At 37.6% G+C, this 21,960-nt stretch overlaps 1 protein-coding gene across 2 annotated transcripts in view; it reads right to left on the minus strand.

Moving 5' to 3' along the window:
• Nucleotides 1–21,708, minus strand: part of WFS1 (wolframin ER transmembrane glycoprotein) — a 32,758-nt gene extending 11,050 nt beyond the window's left edge. Inside the window, exons 1-3 of one of the 2 annotated variants that reach the window (XM_079305526.1) lie at nucleotides 21,567–21,708; nucleotides 19,643–19,834; nucleotides 2,560–2,642 (exon numbers count right to left, since the gene is read on the minus strand). In XM_079305526.1, the coding sequence (XP_079161652.1) occupies nucleotides 2,560–2,642; nucleotides 19,643–19,829 (270 nt within the window). In that variant the 5' untranslated portion in view covers nucleotides 19,830–19,834; nucleotides 21,567–21,708. The remainder of the gene's footprint in view (nucleotides 1–2,559; nucleotides 2,643–19,642; nucleotides 19,835–21,566) is intronic. The other variant, XM_079305525.1, reaches the window with a different exon arrangement.
• Between the last annotated feature and the right edge of the window lie 252 nt (nucleotides 21,709–21,960).

Genomic DNA, 21,960 nt, shown 5'->3' on the forward strand with positions numbered 1-21,960 from the left:
AGACAATAAATCACTAGCACAGACAGTGAAGCTATCCAAAACCATACAGAAATAAGGAGAAAACTGGACTAGATAATACAAACATTGATTACAAAATCATTCCAGAATTCAACAGGAGGTGCACACCAAGAAGAATGTATGAGACAAAAAAAGAAAACAAGATTTCAGCAACTGCATGGTAATCTATCAATCAGGTGCAGATGTACCTACAGCTATTTATTTCAGAAAGGAATTGCTTGAACAAGTTACATGGCAAATAACATCCATCTGACAAGAACAGCTGTTTCTTAAGCATGTTTATATTTATATATAGCCATTGAGATTTCCAGCAAAGCTTCAAGAGTAGCAGCACTTAATCATGCAACTCTTAAGTTCTAAGGATCTCTTGGACATAGAACACTTATTGCAACATCAACTAACTAATCATGGGACTAGTCACAGCACAAAAGGCTACTGCACAAGCACAATGATAGCATAACCTATTTTTATGACTGCTTTTTGGCTTGCCTGTGGTTTTAACAGTAAAATCCCTACATCAAACCACGTGAACAGCTGTGGCCTGCAGCAGTCAAAGGAGGAGGAAGGGATGGTAAAAGGTGTTAACCTCACATCTGTCATTTAAGCAGTCTGGGATTCTCTCTTTCCCACAAGCTAAAAGTATGAAATAAAGTCATATTTGGTAACAGCTTAACACAGACTCTCACACTGTACTTCTCTAAAGGTTGCTCCCATCTCTGGCTTTGCTAAGTGAGGTGGTCACCTCAAGCAGTCCCCTTGCAGACATCCTCTGGTTAAAGACACAGAACTGCCTTTTCTCCATTACAGAATTCCAGCTGTGGCAGTTTCATTTACAGAACTACCTTACAGTTATTTCTCGATTTAAAAAAAAATGTATATAAAGTTATAGTAATACATCTTGACAGCCACTCAGAATGCATTTATTTCCATTCATTGCAGAATTATTTTTGAATAAACACAGAGTAATAAGATAACCACAAGCCATTGAACCAGCTGATTTTTTTTGTGTTTGACTTTGTTAACAAGCACAAAAGTGGCATCTCAGCTTCTCATTCATACTCCTACAAATGTAAGAAATAAAAGTACATTTTTCTAACTGATTCTAAAGGAATGTATTCAACCATAGAGAAGAAATAAATTTCTTGTGGGCTTTTAAAAATTGAAAGCTAATTCTCTTTCCACATGTAACGAGAAATGTGACTGCAAAAAAGAAATTACTGTATTTTTGGCTCCATTTCAGGCAGTCAATTCATCCTGAGTGCATACTGAAGTAAAATTGTATGCAATAATTTTTTATGATAAGAATCCTATTATTGTGTATAGAATGTGAAAATAGAAAATGTACACAGTTAAAAGAGATAAGGAAGAGAGTGAAAGTGTAATTAATAGCAAAGGAGAATCCCCCCCATGATTTATATACATATGTATGCATCACAGACTTAGATTATGTAAGTATTTCTGATTATTCTTTTCCAATTGGAAATTGTATCCTGAAAGAATTCTATAGACTTTGCTTTCTTGCATGTGAAGGAATAGAGCCAAAAGATCGATTTTACAGCAATGATTCCCTCGAGGATAATGTTTCATCCTCCACAAAGCTACCAGCTATTTCAAAGTGAGGAATTTGTTACTATCTCAGGTTGCAACTCCAAGGTCAGACTGCCCCTCAAACAAGTTGAGATGGAATGGGGAACAAGCTTAGCACTGCTGTATTTTTTTACCAGCTTTAAAAGAAGAATTTTCCCATCATCACCTCTGACTTTTATTTACAATAGAAGTGGTGATCCCTGGGGAAAAATCCACCAATGAGCACGTAGGAGACTGCAACCACTCCTCTTTGGCAACAAAGCTTGGAAATTTGGAATTTGGAAAAGAATGCTCAAATAAAACACTAACCAAATAAAAACACAAATTAAAACCCTTCTGGACAACTTTAAGCTATTTATACTAGACCACTATACCAAGCAATGGAAAAGTGGTACAATTTTTTCTGAAACCTAAGGGAAAACCTGTAGTGCTAAAAAATGCAGGACAGAACTAATATTACTAATTCAATTTTATCTGCCAATAAGTAAACACAGCTAACTTTAACAAACAAGGGACTTCTTTCCTAAAATGTGTAATTCAACAGAGATATGGTATATGAGCAAAACATCAGCAATCAACCTCTGCCCAGCTAAAGCACCTCCATGGCAGTTTCCTTCAGACCCTTGTTATCTTTGTATACAGTGTAGTGCTGAACCAACAGCATTTAACTGTCCCTATCTGCAGAGCTCTATGCATTCTTCTTAAAAAAAAAAAAAAAAAAAAAGGACAAAAAAAAGCAAAATCAGTTCTGTACCTTTTCCATGCTAAAGGGTTAGACCTGAAGCCACTCCCACTCTCAAGGCAGAGAAATCATATGGCATCACCTTTCTTTGAATAGTTTAGCCATCTAAACAGATACAGTTCAACTGAGGAAAAGATAACAGTCCTGAGGCAGGCAGTGCTGTTTTTGGAATTAAGAGCAAACAAGACTGGACAAAAACCATTTAAAATTACCTCTGTTTGTGCTTTCGGTTCTCCAGCTTTGGCCCTCTCAAGCAGTTCTTCAAAGAGCACTTCAGGCTCTTCCTTCATGCCCTCTATAAATTAGATAAAAAAAATTGTTTACAATAAATAAAGTACTTTAAAAATCATTGCTGTATGTGGTTCAAGAATTAAATTATCGTAACTAAAAAATGCAACACAAGGGTTTTGCAAGAACAATGTAAATTAACTTACTACAATACTGACTCTCCATCTCAGTACTGTACTTCAGCATATTTACCCTTGTTATTTGGTACATGGATGCCACAGTTTACAGTCTCTCATTTACTTCCACAAAATTAATTTCTCAACAGAATATTCATTACAACAAATATGAGCATATGTGGAATATGTAATCTGGATCAGCTTTTGTACTATTACTATTCTTTTCTTGATATCACTTCAGTCTTTCACCTGTCAATCTCTCTATTTAGCACTTGAACCTTTTCTATGATTTTTAAAAACTAATCAGCCTTTAAAACAGTGTATTTGAAAGCTCAGTCTCTCAGCCTCTAGAGCTTACAGAAACCAACAACAATTACATTTGGGTTTTTTTTTAAATTTTGCTCCACACTCCACCTTTTATTTTTCTTCATTCACATCTACTGAACACATACAGACTTAATTGGTTTTCTTCAAAAGCATCAGACTGCTCCACCAGTCAATCATAAAGAAAAACTGGAGTACTTTATCTGATATCCAGTGTTTGTAAACAACCTTATGCTGAATGCTATTTGATGAATAAAGAATTAGTTAACAGCAAAGCTGATGAAGGTCAAGACTGCTACTCTTTTATAAAATGACTTCTCATAAATCAGTTTGGAAAAATTTTAAAAGGAAATATCAGTACAACTTTTATGTTGTAAGTTGGGTAAGAATGGACAACTGACCACTGACTTAGAGTTACAGCTTTACTAACCAACCAACCTAAAATTATACTTAGAAAGGTAGACCTAAATTCTACTCTAAGCACCAAAGTCTGACCTCTCTTGACCATATTACCACACAAACACCCCAAGGGACACTCTGGAGCTACATCCTGATGTCAGTGGCAGCATGAAAAATGTGCCTGGGAAGCAGTTTCCAGATGTAGGAAACTTTCAGGCACCCACTCCAAGTTACAGTCCCTGCCTGACTGGGGCAGCAGCAATGCCAGAAGCTGCTCAGCAGCCCTGCCAGCTGAGAGGCCAGGCAGTATCAGCTCCTCCTCAGAACATGGAAGGAAGGAAGGAAGGAAGGAAGGAAGAAAAAAGCCCCATTCCACATGATCTCCCGAAGAACAGGGTTACTTGCATCCTTTAACATCCCTGGTACTGGGACCATTTTCAAAGAAGAACAGGCTACAAGCCAACACTTTCATTAAAATGGATACATTCAACAAGAGCAAACCATGAAATAAGATTTTTTCTTCACCATGCCACAATTTTGTCTGCCAAGTTCCACTTGGAAAAATTCTAATGCCAGATTATAATATGTTGTCTGGCTAAACAAGGCATATAATGAAAAATAATTTTCATTTAGTACTTGGTCTTTTCAAAAAGCTGTAAAAATATTATTGTAAAATAGACAAACAGCATCCCAGCAAAATTAACTACTTAATCTCCTTGCCCTGATATATAACCAACATGATTTGAACTCTAAACAAGTCATTAGTTTGTTTTCCAGATGGCACCATTAACACCAGCAAACATCATTCAGGAGCTCTCTGCTAACAATAAACAGGAAGTTACAGGAAAGTGCATATTTTTTGAATGAATGGAAATATTTATCTATCTACCCCACTCAAATGAAACAAGCTGGGTAAGGCAGTACTTTTCCTCCTGTGCTTTCAAATCCATTAAATCCTTTTACATCAAAATTTCAGTACTAGCTGACCTAGGAATGCCTTTTAATTTTTCTATTCAGGACTGTCCACACATTAAGAACATCAAGATATTTCAGTGATACAATATAGGAGGCATCATCCACAAGTCAGTGCTAAATAATTAAGTGGAATTTACACACATAAGAAAAACAACAAACCACAGAAAGCAGTTTGCTAAACTGATAAAAACCCCAATAAGCAAGGCAGTTCTCTGGCAGCTTCTATGGCAAAGTCTCTTCCTTTCTGTCCTGCTCCACTTGGCACATATAAGAGCATGGCAAAGCTTTGACCCTTTTCAGCTCTTCTTGCTCAGGAGAATGTGTTAGGTAAGAAATGGTACTTCAACAGAAAGCTGAAGAAATGAAATGGGAATGTTTTACAACACCAGGTTATAGTTACTTTATTGCAATTACATTACAGATTAACAGTACATAATGGTACTTGCAAAGATGGAGGAAAAAGAAAAATTTAAAATGTGCAGCCTCATGGCGAACTAAAAAAAAAGTGTTATTGGAGTAAACTTGTTGAAATGTTTGTTATAACAGAGCTGACTTCCAGAGGAAAAAACCATTATTATTTGTGCGGTTATTTTCAACCTACTGCCCAATCCCTCCCACCTAGTTATCAATTCTATGTATTTGCAGATGTGATCTATCAATATAAATAACAAATATACAACTAAAAACATGTCTGTGGGTTATTTTGCAGTTGCAGGGTAAAGGTGAAGAACAGGCTGTCAAAATCAAATTCAGAGTATCTTAGAATATACAGTTCTTGTAACCAGCAATATTTTTCCTTTGCTTAAAAGATAGCCAAGAGGATAATTAAACAGGTCAAGCATGAATGACTCTAGTTTCATGGCTGCCATTATGAATCTCATTTTTCAGAAGGTATATTGGTCAGTCTCTGAAGGTAAAAGGTCCAAAACACAAAGTGTGTTTTGGAACAAGGATGGCTAACACATTCTTTCAATTCAGCACAACATTGAACAAACAACTACACAGGAGTATATGCACCCCCCATAACAATACCATAACAAGTGATGACTGTAACCTATCACCTTTGTTCTTCAGCATGTTTTTAGTCAGAAAATGTCTTGATGTGTATTCCTCCCACGTAGGAGTATTGCAATGGAAATGCTGTCAGTGGAAGCTTTTATTTTCCAGCTTTGCTAAAAACTCATGCCTTTTTAATGTCAAATTTTACTCTGTCTTGAATATAAAAATTTCCAGAACACTCACAGGAATACTCATCTTGCAATACCTCCTATGTATTTCATGACAATTAAAATAGGCTTCACTAGCTGTTTTGTGTCAAGTGTGTTAACACAAGTCAATGAAGTCTATCAGATATCCAAGGCTCACAGGCACTGCAGCCATTCAAATGAAAGCAGGCAAGAGAAAGCACAAAAGTTTTAGACAGCACAAAGCATTCATAAAAGAAATCCCCACCAGGGGTATAGAAGGCTGGTTAGTATTTAAAATCTGTTCCAACCCTGCCACCAAGAACCTCAGGACTGTGTAAAGCTTAGTTCATCATCAGGCTGCTCTATAACTCAGTTCCCAATACAGTTAATTTTACCTTCCCAGAGACAGATCATACAACAAAACTTAGTTAATGGATATTGTAACAATGACATTATTAATAAAATTTTAGTGGTTTTGTTTTTTCATTCTGTGTGGTAAAGTCTTAGGTTTAAGACCTGAAATGAGACTGTATACTTTAATTTTCTCAGTTTTACTACCAAAAAAATATTGAAAAAAAATTATTTATCATCTGCAAAGTAAGATGCAGATTCTGACTTTGCTGCATTTATGTCATGATACTACAGAAAGCATTCAAATCTTTGAAGTCCTACAGAAATATCCATTTTTGATATTTAGGCTTTTCTTTGAACAGGTAAAAGTTGTCTTCAAAACCCCATTTTATGAAAGTATTTATTAAAAAAGATTCATTACAATGAAACAGGTCATTATATAAAGACCTGTATGCATTCCAAAATCATACAGCATTCAGAAAAATACTAAGCTAAGTTGCCTGTTGTTAAGTGATAGACTTCAATGGTACTGACCAAACACGACTATAGAGTAATTTCTGTTTTCCTAATAAAAAGTATGTTTTTCACATCTCCGTGAGAAATACTCAGAATATAAAAGTCTAAACACAATTCTTTATGTAGGGAAGTTGCAAACAGGCTGATGAAAACTAAAGATAACTACTTAGTTTCTGAATCTTTACACATTACTTGGCCCATTGGCCATATAAAGTAAGATTTCAGCTTTGTTGCTATAAGATAAAATGGGAATTTAGCATTCACAGGCAGACATTTTTATTATTTCTGTTAGATTTTGATCAGAAATAGGATATGTTTAAAAAGGAAACATTTCAGTTTGTTAAATACTTTGCTGGGCTGCAATTATTGTTCCTTACCTCTGAAATTTAGCCAGTAAATTGACAAAAAGGTAGTCAATCCACAGTAGGGGATTATTCCAAGTGAGATTGTAAAATACCAATGCTTAAAATTTGAAATCACAAAAGGAAGATGCCATTATTGGTTAAAGATTAAATAACATATCTAATCCTCCTCTTTGGACTATATTGAAGACTAAAACCCAACTCTTCAACATTCATACAAGGTTTTGAAGAATGGATTTACATAATCTAGGTAAGAAATCTGTTCAGTGCAAAAGACTTTAAAGACAAATAAAGTAAACTGTGTTGTCACAAGATTTCCTTCCCAGCATTCTAGTACAGATCAATAATAGATGCAATAGATTCCCAGCTCTTTCAATACCCTTAACATACACAACTGAATCACATCATGTGAACACCACTGTAGTTGGCTGACTTGTTGCAAAGTATCTGATCACATATTTAGCAGAAATGTTTTAGACAAACACTGCTTCCAAAACCATGGCATTTTAAGTGACATTGCAGATGACACTTCCAGTCTTGAATTCTGAAATCTTTAAAGGCACGTCCTTTCATGTATAGGAAGATTTTTAATTGTATATAGATGCACAGAAAGTGGATCATACACACACACCCATCACAAAGAACACCTCAATTTTCTCAGTGTTCTTCTAAACAAAAAAATCTTCAAAAAAATCTTCTGAAGTTATTTCAGGCAGAAAGAATCAATAGAGTGCATACTGAATAACAAAAGTGTTTGTAGATTTACTTTCCTACCAACACAAACATATTAAAGCTCTCAGCAGTGGGTTTACTCAGCTCAAGGGAGTTTTAGCCCCCTGCTAATATCACCCCCTGGTCAGGTGCACACAGCTTTCTTCCTAGGTCACAGCTACTACATCTCAATTCCAGATTAAGCAGGAGGTCAAAGACCATGAACAGGGAAGAACAAATCAAAAAATGGAAAAAAAAAAAAAAAAAAAAAGGGTATTTTAATGGATTACAATTTCTTAGGTCTTTTGAGCTTAAGATTTTATTTGCTCACACAGTTATTGAAAGCCAGCCCAATGACAGTCATGCTATCATGCACAACAAATAATTATTTTAAACAAGCACAAGCTGGGGAATTCTATGTGATTTGAATGAAAAGGTCAAAACCTAATGAGAACAGGATAAAAGGAAAACTGAAAGCACCTTCTCAGGAAGCAACAATGAAGCACTCATACAAAATATGTAAGTTTAAAAGAAATTACAGGTTTTACAAGTGAATATTAAAGCTCATAGAAACTCTACTGAACAAAAGATTAATGCATTAAGCAACACCCACACTAAGAATATGAAGGAAATCTGTATGGCACACACACTTTATATGATCATGACTTCATGCATTAATTTGGGCTCAAAAAAGAAGTGACAAGAATGTGCAGTAGGAGGATAAAACCCATGTGCTGGGGAGAATAAAGGAATTGAGATGACAAGATACAAAACAAGATTTCTGGATTGGCTTTCTCATTTTATAGTACAGGAGTGACTGAATACAGTCAGGAGCAGCTAAGCATATGCACAACAAAATGGTATGTTCAGTCCTACCCAGTAGGAACACACCTCCAAACTCACTGAGCACACACCTAGAAAAACATGTAACCATTTTCACTATTCCATGAGAAGATCTGACAGTTGACACAGGTGAAAATTTTATCAATGTGGCCCAGCAAAGTGAGCCAATCAAAGGTAAACAGGCAGTCCTCAAAATGATCTTACAAAGTTTAGGTTTAGGTATAGTTTACATGTAGTTTCCTTCATCTTTTGTTTGAATAAACATGACTAAGACACACTGACAAAAAACAGAGCAGCAAAAACGCCAGAAAGCAACAATAAGACCTCAAATACATCCCCAAAACCTATACAGTCAAAAACAGGATATGATTTTCAATACATTTAATAAGTAACTTCACAGTTAAGTAGTTTTTTCAACTAAGAAAAAAAAAATAAAAGATACAAACTCATTTAATTAAGAAAAAAAAAAGATATACTGGTTGGACAGGTGGATCCAGCTCATATTTACATCTCTAAAGATAGGGAGCAAGGCTTCTCACATTAGTCCTCTGAACAAATTAGAATGCAGGTTACATGGAAAAGTGAGAGATTAAGAAACAGAATGTGAAGATTAGAAAAACACTGCTTTCGTTCTCCCAGGGGAAAGATTAATTTAGATTTAGACAATTTAGACACACAGGGATATAAAATAAGGCCTAAATAATTTAATACATTTGTATGTCAATGAAAGAAAAAAGGGCTAATGCCAAGATGCCAAAATCTGTTGATGATTCTGTATTATTCAGGAAAAAACAACAATAAACAACTCCAGAAAAACCAGCATAAGGATTTAATGGCTAATTAAGTGATAAAAGACTAAATGAAATGCAGCAAACCACGAAGGCACTTTATCATTGCACACACAGTGATAAGCTCTGAACTATTATCACTCAGTGTAACACCTTAGAGCTGTAACTATTTTATGAAAAACACAGCTCAGTGCTAATAAGACACTATTATCAGAGCTTTCTAACCTGGGCAAGAAACTGAGGAGAATGAAATTAAGAAGGTAAATAGACTATTCAGTGTCTTTCCAAACCCAAAAACTAAAGGGCATGAACAGATTTAAAGTATTTGGCCAATGCCAAATATTTCTATGAGTTTAAAAAGGCTTTTCAAAAATGTCTAGGCTGCAAGTAATTAAAGAACATTCTGAATAAAGTGAAGTAAAGACAGCACTAGCACTGCATTTAGAAAAAGCACCCTGGGTCTAACAGGTATGCTGTAAATAATGGTGCAAACAATTCACCTAAGAAAGACAACAAGAATCTTTAACCTGAAAAAGCCTGTCACCAATCTTCAGCATTAGCACTGAGTATTGACAGCAACTTCTGTGACCCTTCCTAAACTGGAGCACATCCAGGTTAGTTCAGGTATAAGAAACAGCTGGATAACATCCAGATGAAGAAAAACTGCACTTCATGTTTTCATTAGCTTTATTCCAAAAGCTCACTAGTTAAGTGGGTTTTCTACTTGCAAGAAGTTACAGGATGTCAGGTATCTCCCTCAGTGTCACATTATTAACTGACAAGAATAATTGAGAAGTTTGATGGAGTAGTATGGAACAAGATTTCATCCCCAGGCATTTCCACCAGCTAAATTACTGGGCTGGGAGCAGGGAGTGAAGAACGTCTTCTTTGACATTAGATCTTCTCCCACATATGAACAAATTCTCTATATACCATGAAGAGCACTGATGTTCAGTTCAGTGATTGAATTTTGTCAAATTGCACAGCACTGTATGCACTTGGAGCTTCAGGCATACATCACTTTACTGCTTTAGCAAAGAAGGCTTTACTGTAATTGAATCTGAAAGGGAGTACTGTCTAAATTACAAGGAAAATTACTTGCTTCTACTGTGAGAGGATACTAGTATGAATAAACTATGTTCACTGCTATACTCCACTCCTCCCACCATGCTCCACAAGGTAAGATTAACAAATGAATGTGTAGGTGGAGACTGACACGGCACAGAAAAAACAGATATAGAATTACTTGTACTTGAAAAAGCTTCTTCTACGACTTCCATTATGACAGACTGGAAGTTGGATTTTTACTTAATTTTTTTTTTTTATGTCTAGGAATTTCCATAAAAATATGCCTCTGAAATGCAAAGTGCAAAGTTTATCCCACTCTTAGTATTAATGAAAGTGCTTAAGTAGTACTTCCAGATAGGTTCTAACTGTTCTACAATTAAGTTTAGAATCACAAATGCAGTCTTTGCCAGTAGTTTCATCACAGAAAAAATTAAAATGCAGCTATATAACCCAGCATTGGATTAGACTGAAAAAGAAATACCCAGTAAAAGGTCAAAAGCATGCTAAGAATTCTGTGCCCAAAGAATTTAGGGTGGTGCACCAAAGGACCTTAACCATTACCATAAGTATTGACAAAGACAAACAGCTTGCTGGAAGCCAGTCAGTTTTTAATACTGATTTTTCATCTTCAGTTTGCATTCAACAGTACTGAAGTGTGCTCTGTTCCCTAGATCTCAATGCCTTTGGTAGAAATAACCCAAAATGAACTACAAGGAAAAAGCATCATTCTTACAAAACAAGCATTCAGCTGCTGAAGATGGCCCACCTGCAAAACCTCTGTGTTTGCAGACAACTGTGAGGCACTGGCATCTTCCCACTCTGCATGACTGAAAGGGATTTTCAGACAACCATTCAAGGGAATCCTTCTCCTATAGCTCAGTTTTCATCAGTCTTGTTCTCTATTCATCTGGTATTTGCCTTTACTATAGTACAGTCAGAAAATGCTACAGCATCTCAGGAAGCCAGCAGAGGTCTTACTACACTGTTCAAAACTATGACAGGATTGTATTGTAATCATCTGGTCTAACTGTTGTACTTAAAAAAAACCAGAAAGCAAAAAACAACTAAAACCCAAATCCCAAAGCATGACTGAGCCATCAGAGAAACACCCTGTCGTAAACATGAAACAGTTCATTTATGTCAGAAGAGTGAAAGTACTTGCTTTAACAATTTTCACAAATTAAATATACTAGCTATGGGAAATCCTTTCTGTGGAAAATTTTCAGTAATGGCTCACTTGCTAGTCTGAAGCAAACTTTATAATATGGGATAAGAAGCAGGCAATAGGAATGCATGCACATACAAAGGAAATAATTGAAGTCTATTTGTCAAGCAAAAAATAATCAAGCAAAGGCAGGAAAATGAAAGCTTACAGGTGTGCTCACCCATGGATATCAACCAGAACAGGCAGAGGAACATATTTTGTGCAGAATCTGCCTAGAAGATATTTCTTTTGGAGTCATGTCCTATATAATAGGTCCAGTTTCTTTTGGAAGTGCATGGTGGTAATTCTGATAGTGTTACACTGGATTTTATGCAGGAAAAGTTATTTCTGTAAGCAAAAGCCCGGTAATAAAAAAATCAAATTCAACAATTTCAGGGAACAGCATACAGACTTTTATTGCAGATTTTATTTTCACTATGAGAAAAACTTTTTAGAATCTCAGACACTCTTAGGAGTAAAGACATGCACAATTAATGCAAAATAAAAACAATTTCTTTTGTTAGAGAGGTGTAGATGTGTAAACTCATCTCCTAAGTGAAAGATGTAACATCTCTTTCATTCATCCAAATGCAGAATAGATACTTTTAGAAAAAGTTGATCTGTACATTTTATAACAATAACTGCAGGTTCTAATAGCTTTTTTTGTGTCACTGGATTGTTCTGTTGACTTTTCAGTGCACAGGAGAGGCAGCCTGAGTCTCTAGAGAAACCCTCCTACTGACTTTCCACAAGTTCCAAAGCTCAGTGGTATTGTGTGCAGTAACTACGTAGGAGTAAAGTTCCTGGAAAGACTGACATTCCACTTAAAAGCTGGCATCAAGTGTCACATCATAAACATGATTTGTACATATCAAATACATAATGACACAGAGGAATGACTGGAAGAGAAGAAGAAATACTTTGCTCAACAAACATCAAAGATTTGAAAAAGGGTTTTATTAACTTTAGATGCTTAGATGCTCATCCATGAGAGCTGAATCCTTTCATCCATTCAGAAGCCTCTTGAATTCTTAACTGCATAGTTAGGGCTTGGTACAATTAAGAGTACATTGCATGTTTTGTTTTTATGCTTTTAACCTCCATGGTCAGACCTTAAGATGGTCCTACTTGTCCCAAGAACAATTCAGAGTTCTTATACTACCATACTATGGCAGGCATTCTATTTTAAATGGTGGTAACAGTGATGGGAGAGAAAGGAGTAATATTTGTTTACAGGGCTGTTCAAGTCTAGGACTGAACTCTACCTTCTTTAGGAGGATCAATGCATTTGTAGATATGGTAACAGTCCTAGTCACATCACAATTGCAAGTCATCAAATAGCATTATACTGAAATGGGAACAACTTCTGCACCCCCCACAAAATGAATGTAAATTGTCAGGAGAGCAATGAAAAAAAAAATCATGTAGGTGGAAGACTAAGAGTGATATAAATTATAAATTTTAAAAGTGGAGGAAAAATCATTCTTCAAATCTGTATTTTCTAGCATAGTTATTACTGTACAATGATATTTTAAAGTCATTAAAATAATTTTACATGTAACTAATGAGCCAGTTCTGCTCCTTTTTCTATGCAAGCATCTCTGATGGAATCCTTTATGGATGAGCTGGGACAAATCTAACATAAATCTGCAGTTCCAAAACCCTAGAGTTAAAAATAAATTAGTATTTTATAATTTCTTAGATGATGACCATCAATATTAACCCTTTCCATTAAAAAAACAAACAAAGGAGAAAGCAATGAAAAACAATGTAAGAAGTTAAGACCATAGAGTTCACCAAGCCCACATATTTTTGTAGGTGCTGAGGGAAAGTTATCATAACAACCTGCACAATGCACATGGAATTTCAGCAATTCTGCAGTTTGGGTATTTCACCACATTGACACTCCAGCAGTTAATTCACTGTCAAAACAGAGGGGCCCTTAAAAAAGAACTATTCCAACTTTTTCAGCAAATCCACAAGTCCAGTGGCTTAAGAAAGACTTCTAATAATTAACTTTTCCAAGGATTAGCTTTACTTCCCATTTTACTGTTGCCAGCCTCACCTTCTAATTTTCACAGTGAAGTGGAGCTGCTGCTGCAAGGGGCCCTCCAGCAACACAACAGCTCCAAGCCTCTCCTTGATTACTGTCCTGGAACAGGGATTTGTTTGCACATGTGTGTTTGTGGAACACACATACTGGGTCTTTTCTGAAGGAAACTGAATTGAAAGATTCCAACCAATAGATTAAATTTTTAAATTTGCACCAAGGGAATGTGAAGTCCTTTGCAACTAAGAATTTATAGGGCCACTCCCATTTCATTACATAATTCACTAATATGAGTATAGCTCTTGCCTTTCTACCTTCCTTTCTTCCAGCACCCTGGGACTATGCTAGAAATTTTGTTATCATAAACAGGTTAGAAATTTATCTACCTGAAAAATAATGAAGACTGAGCTAGGGCACCTTCCATAATCTGGTTCATCATGTGAATGTAAATTATTGATAGCAGTAATAGCATCTATGTAATCAGTCAAAAAACCCATTATGTATTTCAAATGGTGGAAGAGGGAAAGATGGAGAATGTTTCCTCAAATAAATGGGTGTTCAGTCCTCCTCCCATAAAGGATAAAAAATGCCAGCATGTTACTGTCAATAGAAACAGTCATGAAAAAGCCCATTTCCATTGTTCTGCACCAATAATGATGATGTCCCAAAATTTGATCAGAAAATACAGTCATTAACTTTTGTTTGGATAGAATCCTTTCTCTCCCACAGCAATGCCTGGCAAATGAGCTTTCTAGAAGCCTGAGTATTTAAAGGTAAAATTTGAAGGCATTAATAAACTGACAGATAAATTGTTAAGTAATTAATACGTCAAGGCATAATCTTCCCCTTCAAATAATCAGAGGTTTTTCTGAGATTTCTTCAAGCTTTGCACAAACATTTTACTTTGCCTCAAAAGTTAGTCTGTAATAGCTAACTGCCAAAAAATAAAGACACAGAAGTGCTAAAATAGAGCTTTGAAGCAAAGGTTCTTTGCATCCTTAAGTGGAAGATGGTAACACTTGGAAAATATTTGTAAATTAGAAAGGCTCCCTATTTGTTAGCTATCATTTATCAATGGCTTGGAGACACACTTTTGTAAATTCTTGCAATGCATTGTAAACTGTTTAAAAGATTTTTATAAATTTGAAGCCAGTCAATTAATAATTCTCTTCCTAGAGGTGCAAAAAACTTTCATAACCTAAGTACACACAGAACTCTGTACATCTACAAACAAAATATAAGAAATTGATTTCTGTCTTCAAAGCTCTCTGTACAAACACTTTTCCATGTGTTTTCAAATCTAGAACAAAAGATTACAGCAAAACCATGGACAAAAAACCCCAGCTAGATCTTTAAACAAAAACAGACCTTCCTTCATGCACTGAAACTTAGCTTTGCAATTTCTCCTTTCCAACCTTATTGGCTAGCAAATGTGCATTAATAATGTAATAAACCAGTAATCTGTTTCATGCACATATGAAAAATTACCATCTTCTCCCCAGTTTCTCTAGCATCCTAGCATGACTTCTTTTACCTGTTGACTGGCAGAAAGTCAATTTTTAAGAAAGATACTTTACATGCTTGAATGAAGTTAAGCATTACAAGAAATGGTAACTCTTCCAGGTAGCCTGTAGCACAATAGATGTTCACCTGGGGTGAGAGTCATCCGGTTCAAGTTGTCACTGTGGCTGAATTGAAGCAGTTATTTGAATCCAGACATCACTTTCAAGTATCTGATCACCATTGTATTGTGAAAAGTTTCTCTCAATTATGCTTACCTTTCATCTGAATCAAAACATCTCCTGGGACACATAGATCTACTTTCTAACTCAGCAATACAGGGCACTTACCTCAACTGTAGACTCAGGCATCTCTTAAAACACATTAATAGCAGCAGTACTACAGATACTCACGTGCTAAGTCACCATGGTGAAAAGTGCTTTTTTCCCAGCTCTGCTCTGTGTGTAAGTAGAGGAAATGGTGTCTCTAGAAAGAATGATGTTTCTAAGCCTACTTGGAGAATTTGGTGTTGGGAGCTCCAGAGGTCTTGTCCAAGCTCAATCTTTTGATGCTGCTTTAAGGCTGTATCTGAAGGAAGGTGACTCTACAGAGTGGATGAAACGCAGAAGGGGGTATATAGCACCTGGGCCAGAAACTGTGCACCTGAGTGCCATAAAAGTATCTTATGAGGTTAGAGCAAAAGACTTCACTAGCAAGCAGACACTGGTATTCCCTGCTCTACAAGAACTCTCCTGTAATTTGCTGACATGGATCCTGATGACTCCATGGCTTTAAAATTTCAGGATCCCTAATTAGTAGTGTATATACTTTGCTCACTAATAAGCTCCCTGTCCATGAACATCCTTGAAAGAGTAACCATTTTTTTTCTAATTCATTTCTAAGCATGAAAGCTAACATACTGATATTCCTACTCCATTCCTACATATGCAAGGAACGGAAAACCAAACACATGAGCAGAATCCAAGTTTTGGGTAGAAACAGGAATGCCCTCCTTTTCTTTGTCAACACAGCAAAACCTGTATCTACAAATTATCCTAATGATTGAGTATTTTTTTCATTAAATCCAGATTTTATTTGCTCAATAAATTCTCAAAGCACTGTTACCTCCCATTGTGAAAAAAATTGTTGAAAGAGTAACATAAACACTACCTAATGATACATCAGCAGAATAGAGACTGAAAAATTGCTAAGAAAAAAAAAGGCCATTTAAGAATTTGATCCAAAGGAAGTACCTGTGCCACTGAGGATATGTTTGTGTTTAAGTGCTTTACTGAGTCAGAGCCAAGGCATTAATTTGCTGGATTACAATACAAGATATGGATAATGCTGCAGGAATAGATGATGTGATGTATGCTTCCAGGAAACAAATTACTTAACCTTCAATTTGATGCTATAGCCTTAAACACAGTGTATATTAACAAAAACTGGAAGAAAAAGCACAGACCAAAACCACAGATACAGTGTCAAGAATATTACATGAATTAGTGAAATGATTGAGGTTAGAAAGAACTGCTGAAAATCACCTGTTCCAACCCCTCTGCTCATGCAGGTCCACCTAAGTTGGCTGCCCAGGACCATGTCCACATAGTTTTTGTGTATCTCAAAGGATGCACACTCCATCCTCTTTGGAAACCTGTGCCAGTGTTCAGTCACCCCCACAAGAAAAACAGAAAAAGTGTTTACTGATGGTCAAAGGGAACCTCCTGTTTGTGCCAGCTGCCTCTGGTCCTTGGGTTGGGGACTACTGGAAAGTTCATGGCTCCATCCTTTTTGCACCCTACCTTCAGCTGTTCATGCATATTGATAGATCTCCCCTGAGCCTTCTCTCCCCCAGGCTGAACAGTCTCAGCTCTCTCAGACGTCTCCCAGAGGAGAGATGCTGCAGCTCATTCATCATCTCTGCAGCCCTTTGCTGAACTCTCTCCATGTCTCTCATGTACTGGGTACTCCAGAACTGGATGAAGCACTCCAGTGCTGACTGGAGGGGAAGGATCTCCTTCCACCTGTTGGGCAATGTTTCAACTACTGCAACCCAGGATACCAGTGACCTTCTTTGGGGGAAGGGCACATGGGTGTGTTAGATAGTCCTGAGCTGAAACTGCCTTTCCACATAATTGAGAAACACACATTATATCTCCCCTTCTCAAAGAGAAACCGTAGCTGATTTATTAAAAATTATACAAACTTATAAAAAATTATACAAAATTATAAAAACTTAAATTTGTAATAGTAATTTAAACTTTAGCAAAATATTTAAGTCATCATTACATTGGAGTGTTCTATGTATTTAGTAAGATTTGACACAGCTTTCTGTATATCAGTGTGCTAGTCTTTTCTGTCCTCTTTTCCATCACTGTGAGTTAGTCATGATCATAGTGACTATTGAAAATTACCTGACTTCTTAATCTTCCAAGAAAGAAGTCAGAGCAGCCCTTCCCAGAACATCTGGTCTGGAGCATATTTCCTTTCATACAACCAAATCACTACATGCCCTGGCTGAGACTCCAAACCCTTCACTTTTCCTAGACCTATGAGAAACTTGAACATTATTTATTGGTAAGGACTCTAGTGACTCCAAGGAACACCTTCTCTGTCAGTTCAAATATTTTGAGAATATCTGAACTGCTAATTTTCTGTTTGACATATCACTTTCTTTTGTATTTGTTTTCATATGTATATCTTCAAATTTGTATCTTTAGTTGCACTTCTTTCTAAAGTCCTACTAAAAAGCCCATTTTTAAAGTTTTGATGACCAGAACTTCCTTTCTTTTAATAAAGTTTTCAGTTCTAGAAACTGCTAGCACTATGACAAACAGTATAACTCTAAAACAGCCATATAAGAAAATACTGTATTATGTGTTTTTAAAGACATTTTCTATCTAAATCCACTAAAACCTTGGCTGTTAGAGACTCCAGCAAGACACTATGGCAATGGTTGCTCATTCTGCTGCATTAAATACTTGCAGATATTAAGAAGGGCATGGGAAGGGCAATGACAGTGGCACCAGGCACTTATATTTTAATGGGAAGAGATTTAAAGCAATCAGGAATGAGTCACAGCTGAAAAGGAGAAATACATCAATGCTCAAAAGCCCTTTTTTATAGGAGCACAAATAAGCAGCATCTCTAATATGGTGCTGCATAGGCAGTGATCATTAGCCAATACACAGGACTATAAAGGGAACTAAGATAAAAATCAGTGTGATTTTAGAAATCCAACATTTGTATAGAGTAAGAAAATCTCCAAATTAGCTAGAAAAGAATAGCTAACAGAACCTGTGTGCAAAACAGCACTAAATAACTTGTGTTGATTTCCAGAACCTTGTATGAATGCAGGCACCAACAGCAGAAACCTATGTATTGCTTTTTCAAATCATAGAGTAACTAAGCCCAAGATAACTTCATACCATATTCCTATTATAGTTATTATTCTTTCCCTGTTGAAGCATACTAAGAAACTGGAAAATGAAGAAAGAAAACATATCTGTTAGCACTGACTCTAAGTTAGCAATCAGGTAGGTAATGTTAGAAATGTCAAATCTCCATAATCTCTCAATTCTTTTACAGGTGGGCTAGATGACAAAATTGGTACTGAACACTGAGGCATGATAGAAATTCAGGTATCCAAAAAAAACATCTCCTTCATTGGGAACAGGGAACCCAGAAGGTTCCAACAGTCAATTTTGAATTAGATGCAAAAAATAGTTTTGCTGACACAGCCATAATAATGGCCTGAACTATGTGCAGAGCTCAGTTGCATCTATGTGCCACACAGTCACACATTTAATAATTTTTAAACTCTTGGATGCCCTCATTACTTTCAATATAGAGAGTCATATTTGTGAATATAAGGGCATGTACATAAGGAGTTTCACAATCAAAAATCCAATTTCAAATAAAGTTGAACAGCAAGAGATTTGCTAGACCTTAAGCACAAGAGCATCTCACAAAAGTGTTAGATTACAAACTGAATTGAAACTGGAACTCAGCAGGTGAATACAGGAGCCAGGTACTTTTTGTTCTACATTTTGCACAGACTTTTCTCTCATGCTATTGGTTTCCAGTCTTTGAAACTCAATGGTTTCACAGCAAGCAGGGGAAAAGAACCCCTTCATTCTACCTTTTATGGTGTATGACTGTAAATCCAAATTGTTATCGTACTGCTAATATTAACTTCAATTTTGGCTTCTGTACCAGCTTATTATTCCCTAAGTCTGCATTACAGTATTATCTTATGCATTTACATTAGCATTCATATTAAAGCTATAGTTATAGCATGTGTTCAAGCCAAATAAAGAAATTAAATTGAAACATTGCTATGCTAAATTTAATTAAATCTCTCTGCCAATTTTTCAAATAAAGTTATTTCCTATTGCTTTGTACAAACCAGAAAAATTAGATAGGAAAATTCAAAAATATGCACAAAGGAAGCTGAAGTAGAAAAGACTCTTCCACAACAACAGGTTAAAAGAAATTGGAGAAATTTATTTTCCTACTTTACAGTGTCTTTAGACAGAGTTTAGAATACATATACACACAATAATCAATGTTTAACGTAAGCTGATTTTGCATGAGAATTCTTTCATACTCACCCTTTTTTTCTGTTTTCTCCCTGCTGCGGGAGTAGCCAGGAACTGAAGAAGCTGCAGAATCTCCTGAAGATGTTCCAGGTCTCTGACTGCTCTCACTGTGGTCCACAGGAGCAGCATTTAGCTGGGACCTTCCAAGATTCTGCTGGGGGTGAGAGGGGCTTGAGTTGGGACCAGGATCTGAATGCATTTTAGCTGCCAAAGAAGGAAATAATGAGTAATTATCAAAAAGCAGGGTTACAATATAAAACCGAATAAAAATTTGAAATCTGAATGTATTGGGATAATTAGGTAAACAAAAAAAAAACCCAAAAAACAAGAAAATGGCAAGAAGGTTGATAGCAACTTTAAGATTTATACATTCTTCACTAATTGCAAGCATGAACAGCTACAGCTGAATCTGACCATATACACAGTATTGTGCCAGAATAGTGATTGCTTTTTTCCCTAAATAATAATAACTGGGTTTCAAGTGTAAACAAATGCTAAAAACTAATAATCAATCCTGTAAATGCTGCATATAAATTTCTTCTTTGAATTTAATGTTCTGCTTATACATGCTAAAAACAAAGACTAGCCCCTAACTTTTTATGGGCAAGTCTACAATAATAGAAAAATTCATTTCATATCAAAGGCCTGGTTAACTGTCATCACCTAATCAGGAGACAGAGAAAAACAATAATGATAAGAAGGCAAAGGGGGAGATGTAAAACTCTGCATGGGAAATCAGAGGAGGAACACCACCAAGGACGCTGCTTGCAGACATTACCAACTTAAATGCTCATGATTCAAAATAAGTTTACTTTAAATACCTTTATGTGCCTTTAAAAAAAAAAAAATAATTCATACATGGCAGGGAGGCAAAGGCCTTACATGACAGGAGCTTTTAACTATGAGCCTTCTCAAAAATAAGAGGGGAATCTCTGCTCTGTAGCAAAAAGTTCTCTAAATAAGTAAACTTGTATAAAAAGGCCTATGGAAAGTTTCGCTTTCACAAGACAAAGTAGCAAGTTATGCATACACTACCACAGCATAACACATAGTAACTCCTGCTGCTTGAGAACTCCCCTGAGCTGAGCAATTGGCAAGGAGCATTGTAGAGTATTTCAGGCAATAAACAATATTTTCAAATTCTGTATAAATACAGAATTAATTCAGAACACCGACCTGAAGATGTCCTCATAAAGATGCAAGCATTATAGCCAAAACCACAGACACCACTTAAACAACTTTTTCCACTCAAAGGACGCTAAAATCACAACAGGGTGCTAAGAGTACTAGCAATGTCACTACTGTCAAACATACTACTTGTAATTTAACAACTTGGCTGCCAAAATTAAACTTCCTTAAACCAGAAAATATTTCACTGATACAAGTAAATGCGCTTCTGTATTATGTTTCTACATCAAGTTATAAATAAACCAACAGAGTTCAGTTCAACCTTCAAACACTCCTCGGAAAACACAGAGATTAAAATACCTTCCCGGTAAACCAGCATGAGTATTTTTAACCATTATACAATCACAAAAGTGACTGTGCTCCAGCTGGCGCTTGACCTTAGCGCTGTGTTAAGGGCCGGGGCCGCGGCCCGCGGGGGATGCGCGGCACGGCCGGCGACGCTCCGCACCGCGAGCAGGAGCCCGGCTCGCAAAACACTCCCGTCCCAAAAGCCACTCTGCGCTTGTCCCACAAAGGGCACCACCAACTTTTCCTCCGGGCTGTTCACAGGCCGGCGGGCGGCGACTCCGCTCCCACCGCCGCCGGCCGCTCCCAGCCAGGAGCCCGGAGCCGGCTCGGCCCCGCTCCCCGCGGGGTCCGGCAGCGCCCGAGCGGCCCGGCCTCTCCGGAAGGCCAGGGAGCCCCGGCGGGGCGCCACGGGCCCGGCGGCTCGGCCCGTCCTGCGCGGGGTCCCGCCCCAGACGCTCACCGAGCCCGGCCGGGCGAAGGCAGCCCCGCGCAGCCCCGATGACGAACCTCCCCGCGGCTCCGGAGGCGCCGGACGCCGAGTGGAGCTCCGCCGGCGGCCCGCAGCCCTGGGGGGCGGCGCTGCCCCGCCCATCGGCCCCCTCCCCTTCCCTGCCGCTCCTCCCGCCGCCACTCACCGCCCTCCGCTCTCGGGGAGGGCTCCGGCGAGGCCCCGCCGGGCCGGGCGGGGCGGGCAGCAGGAGGCGGGGACGGGGGCGGTGGCGATGGCGCAGAGGGCAGGGCAGGGCAGCAGTACCGGGGCTGCAGTGGCAGCGGGCGGGGGTGGCCGCCCGCCCGTGGGACCGAGGGGTGTCAGGACGTGGGAGGGCTTGGGCAGCTGTAAAATGGCGGCGGCG

The sequence above is a fragment of the Erithacus rubecula genome, assembly GCF_903797595.1.
Source record: "Erithacus rubecula genome assembly, chromosome: 5".
Lineage (NCBI taxonomy): Eukaryota > Metazoa > Chordata > Aves > Passeriformes > Muscicapidae > Erithacus > Erithacus rubecula.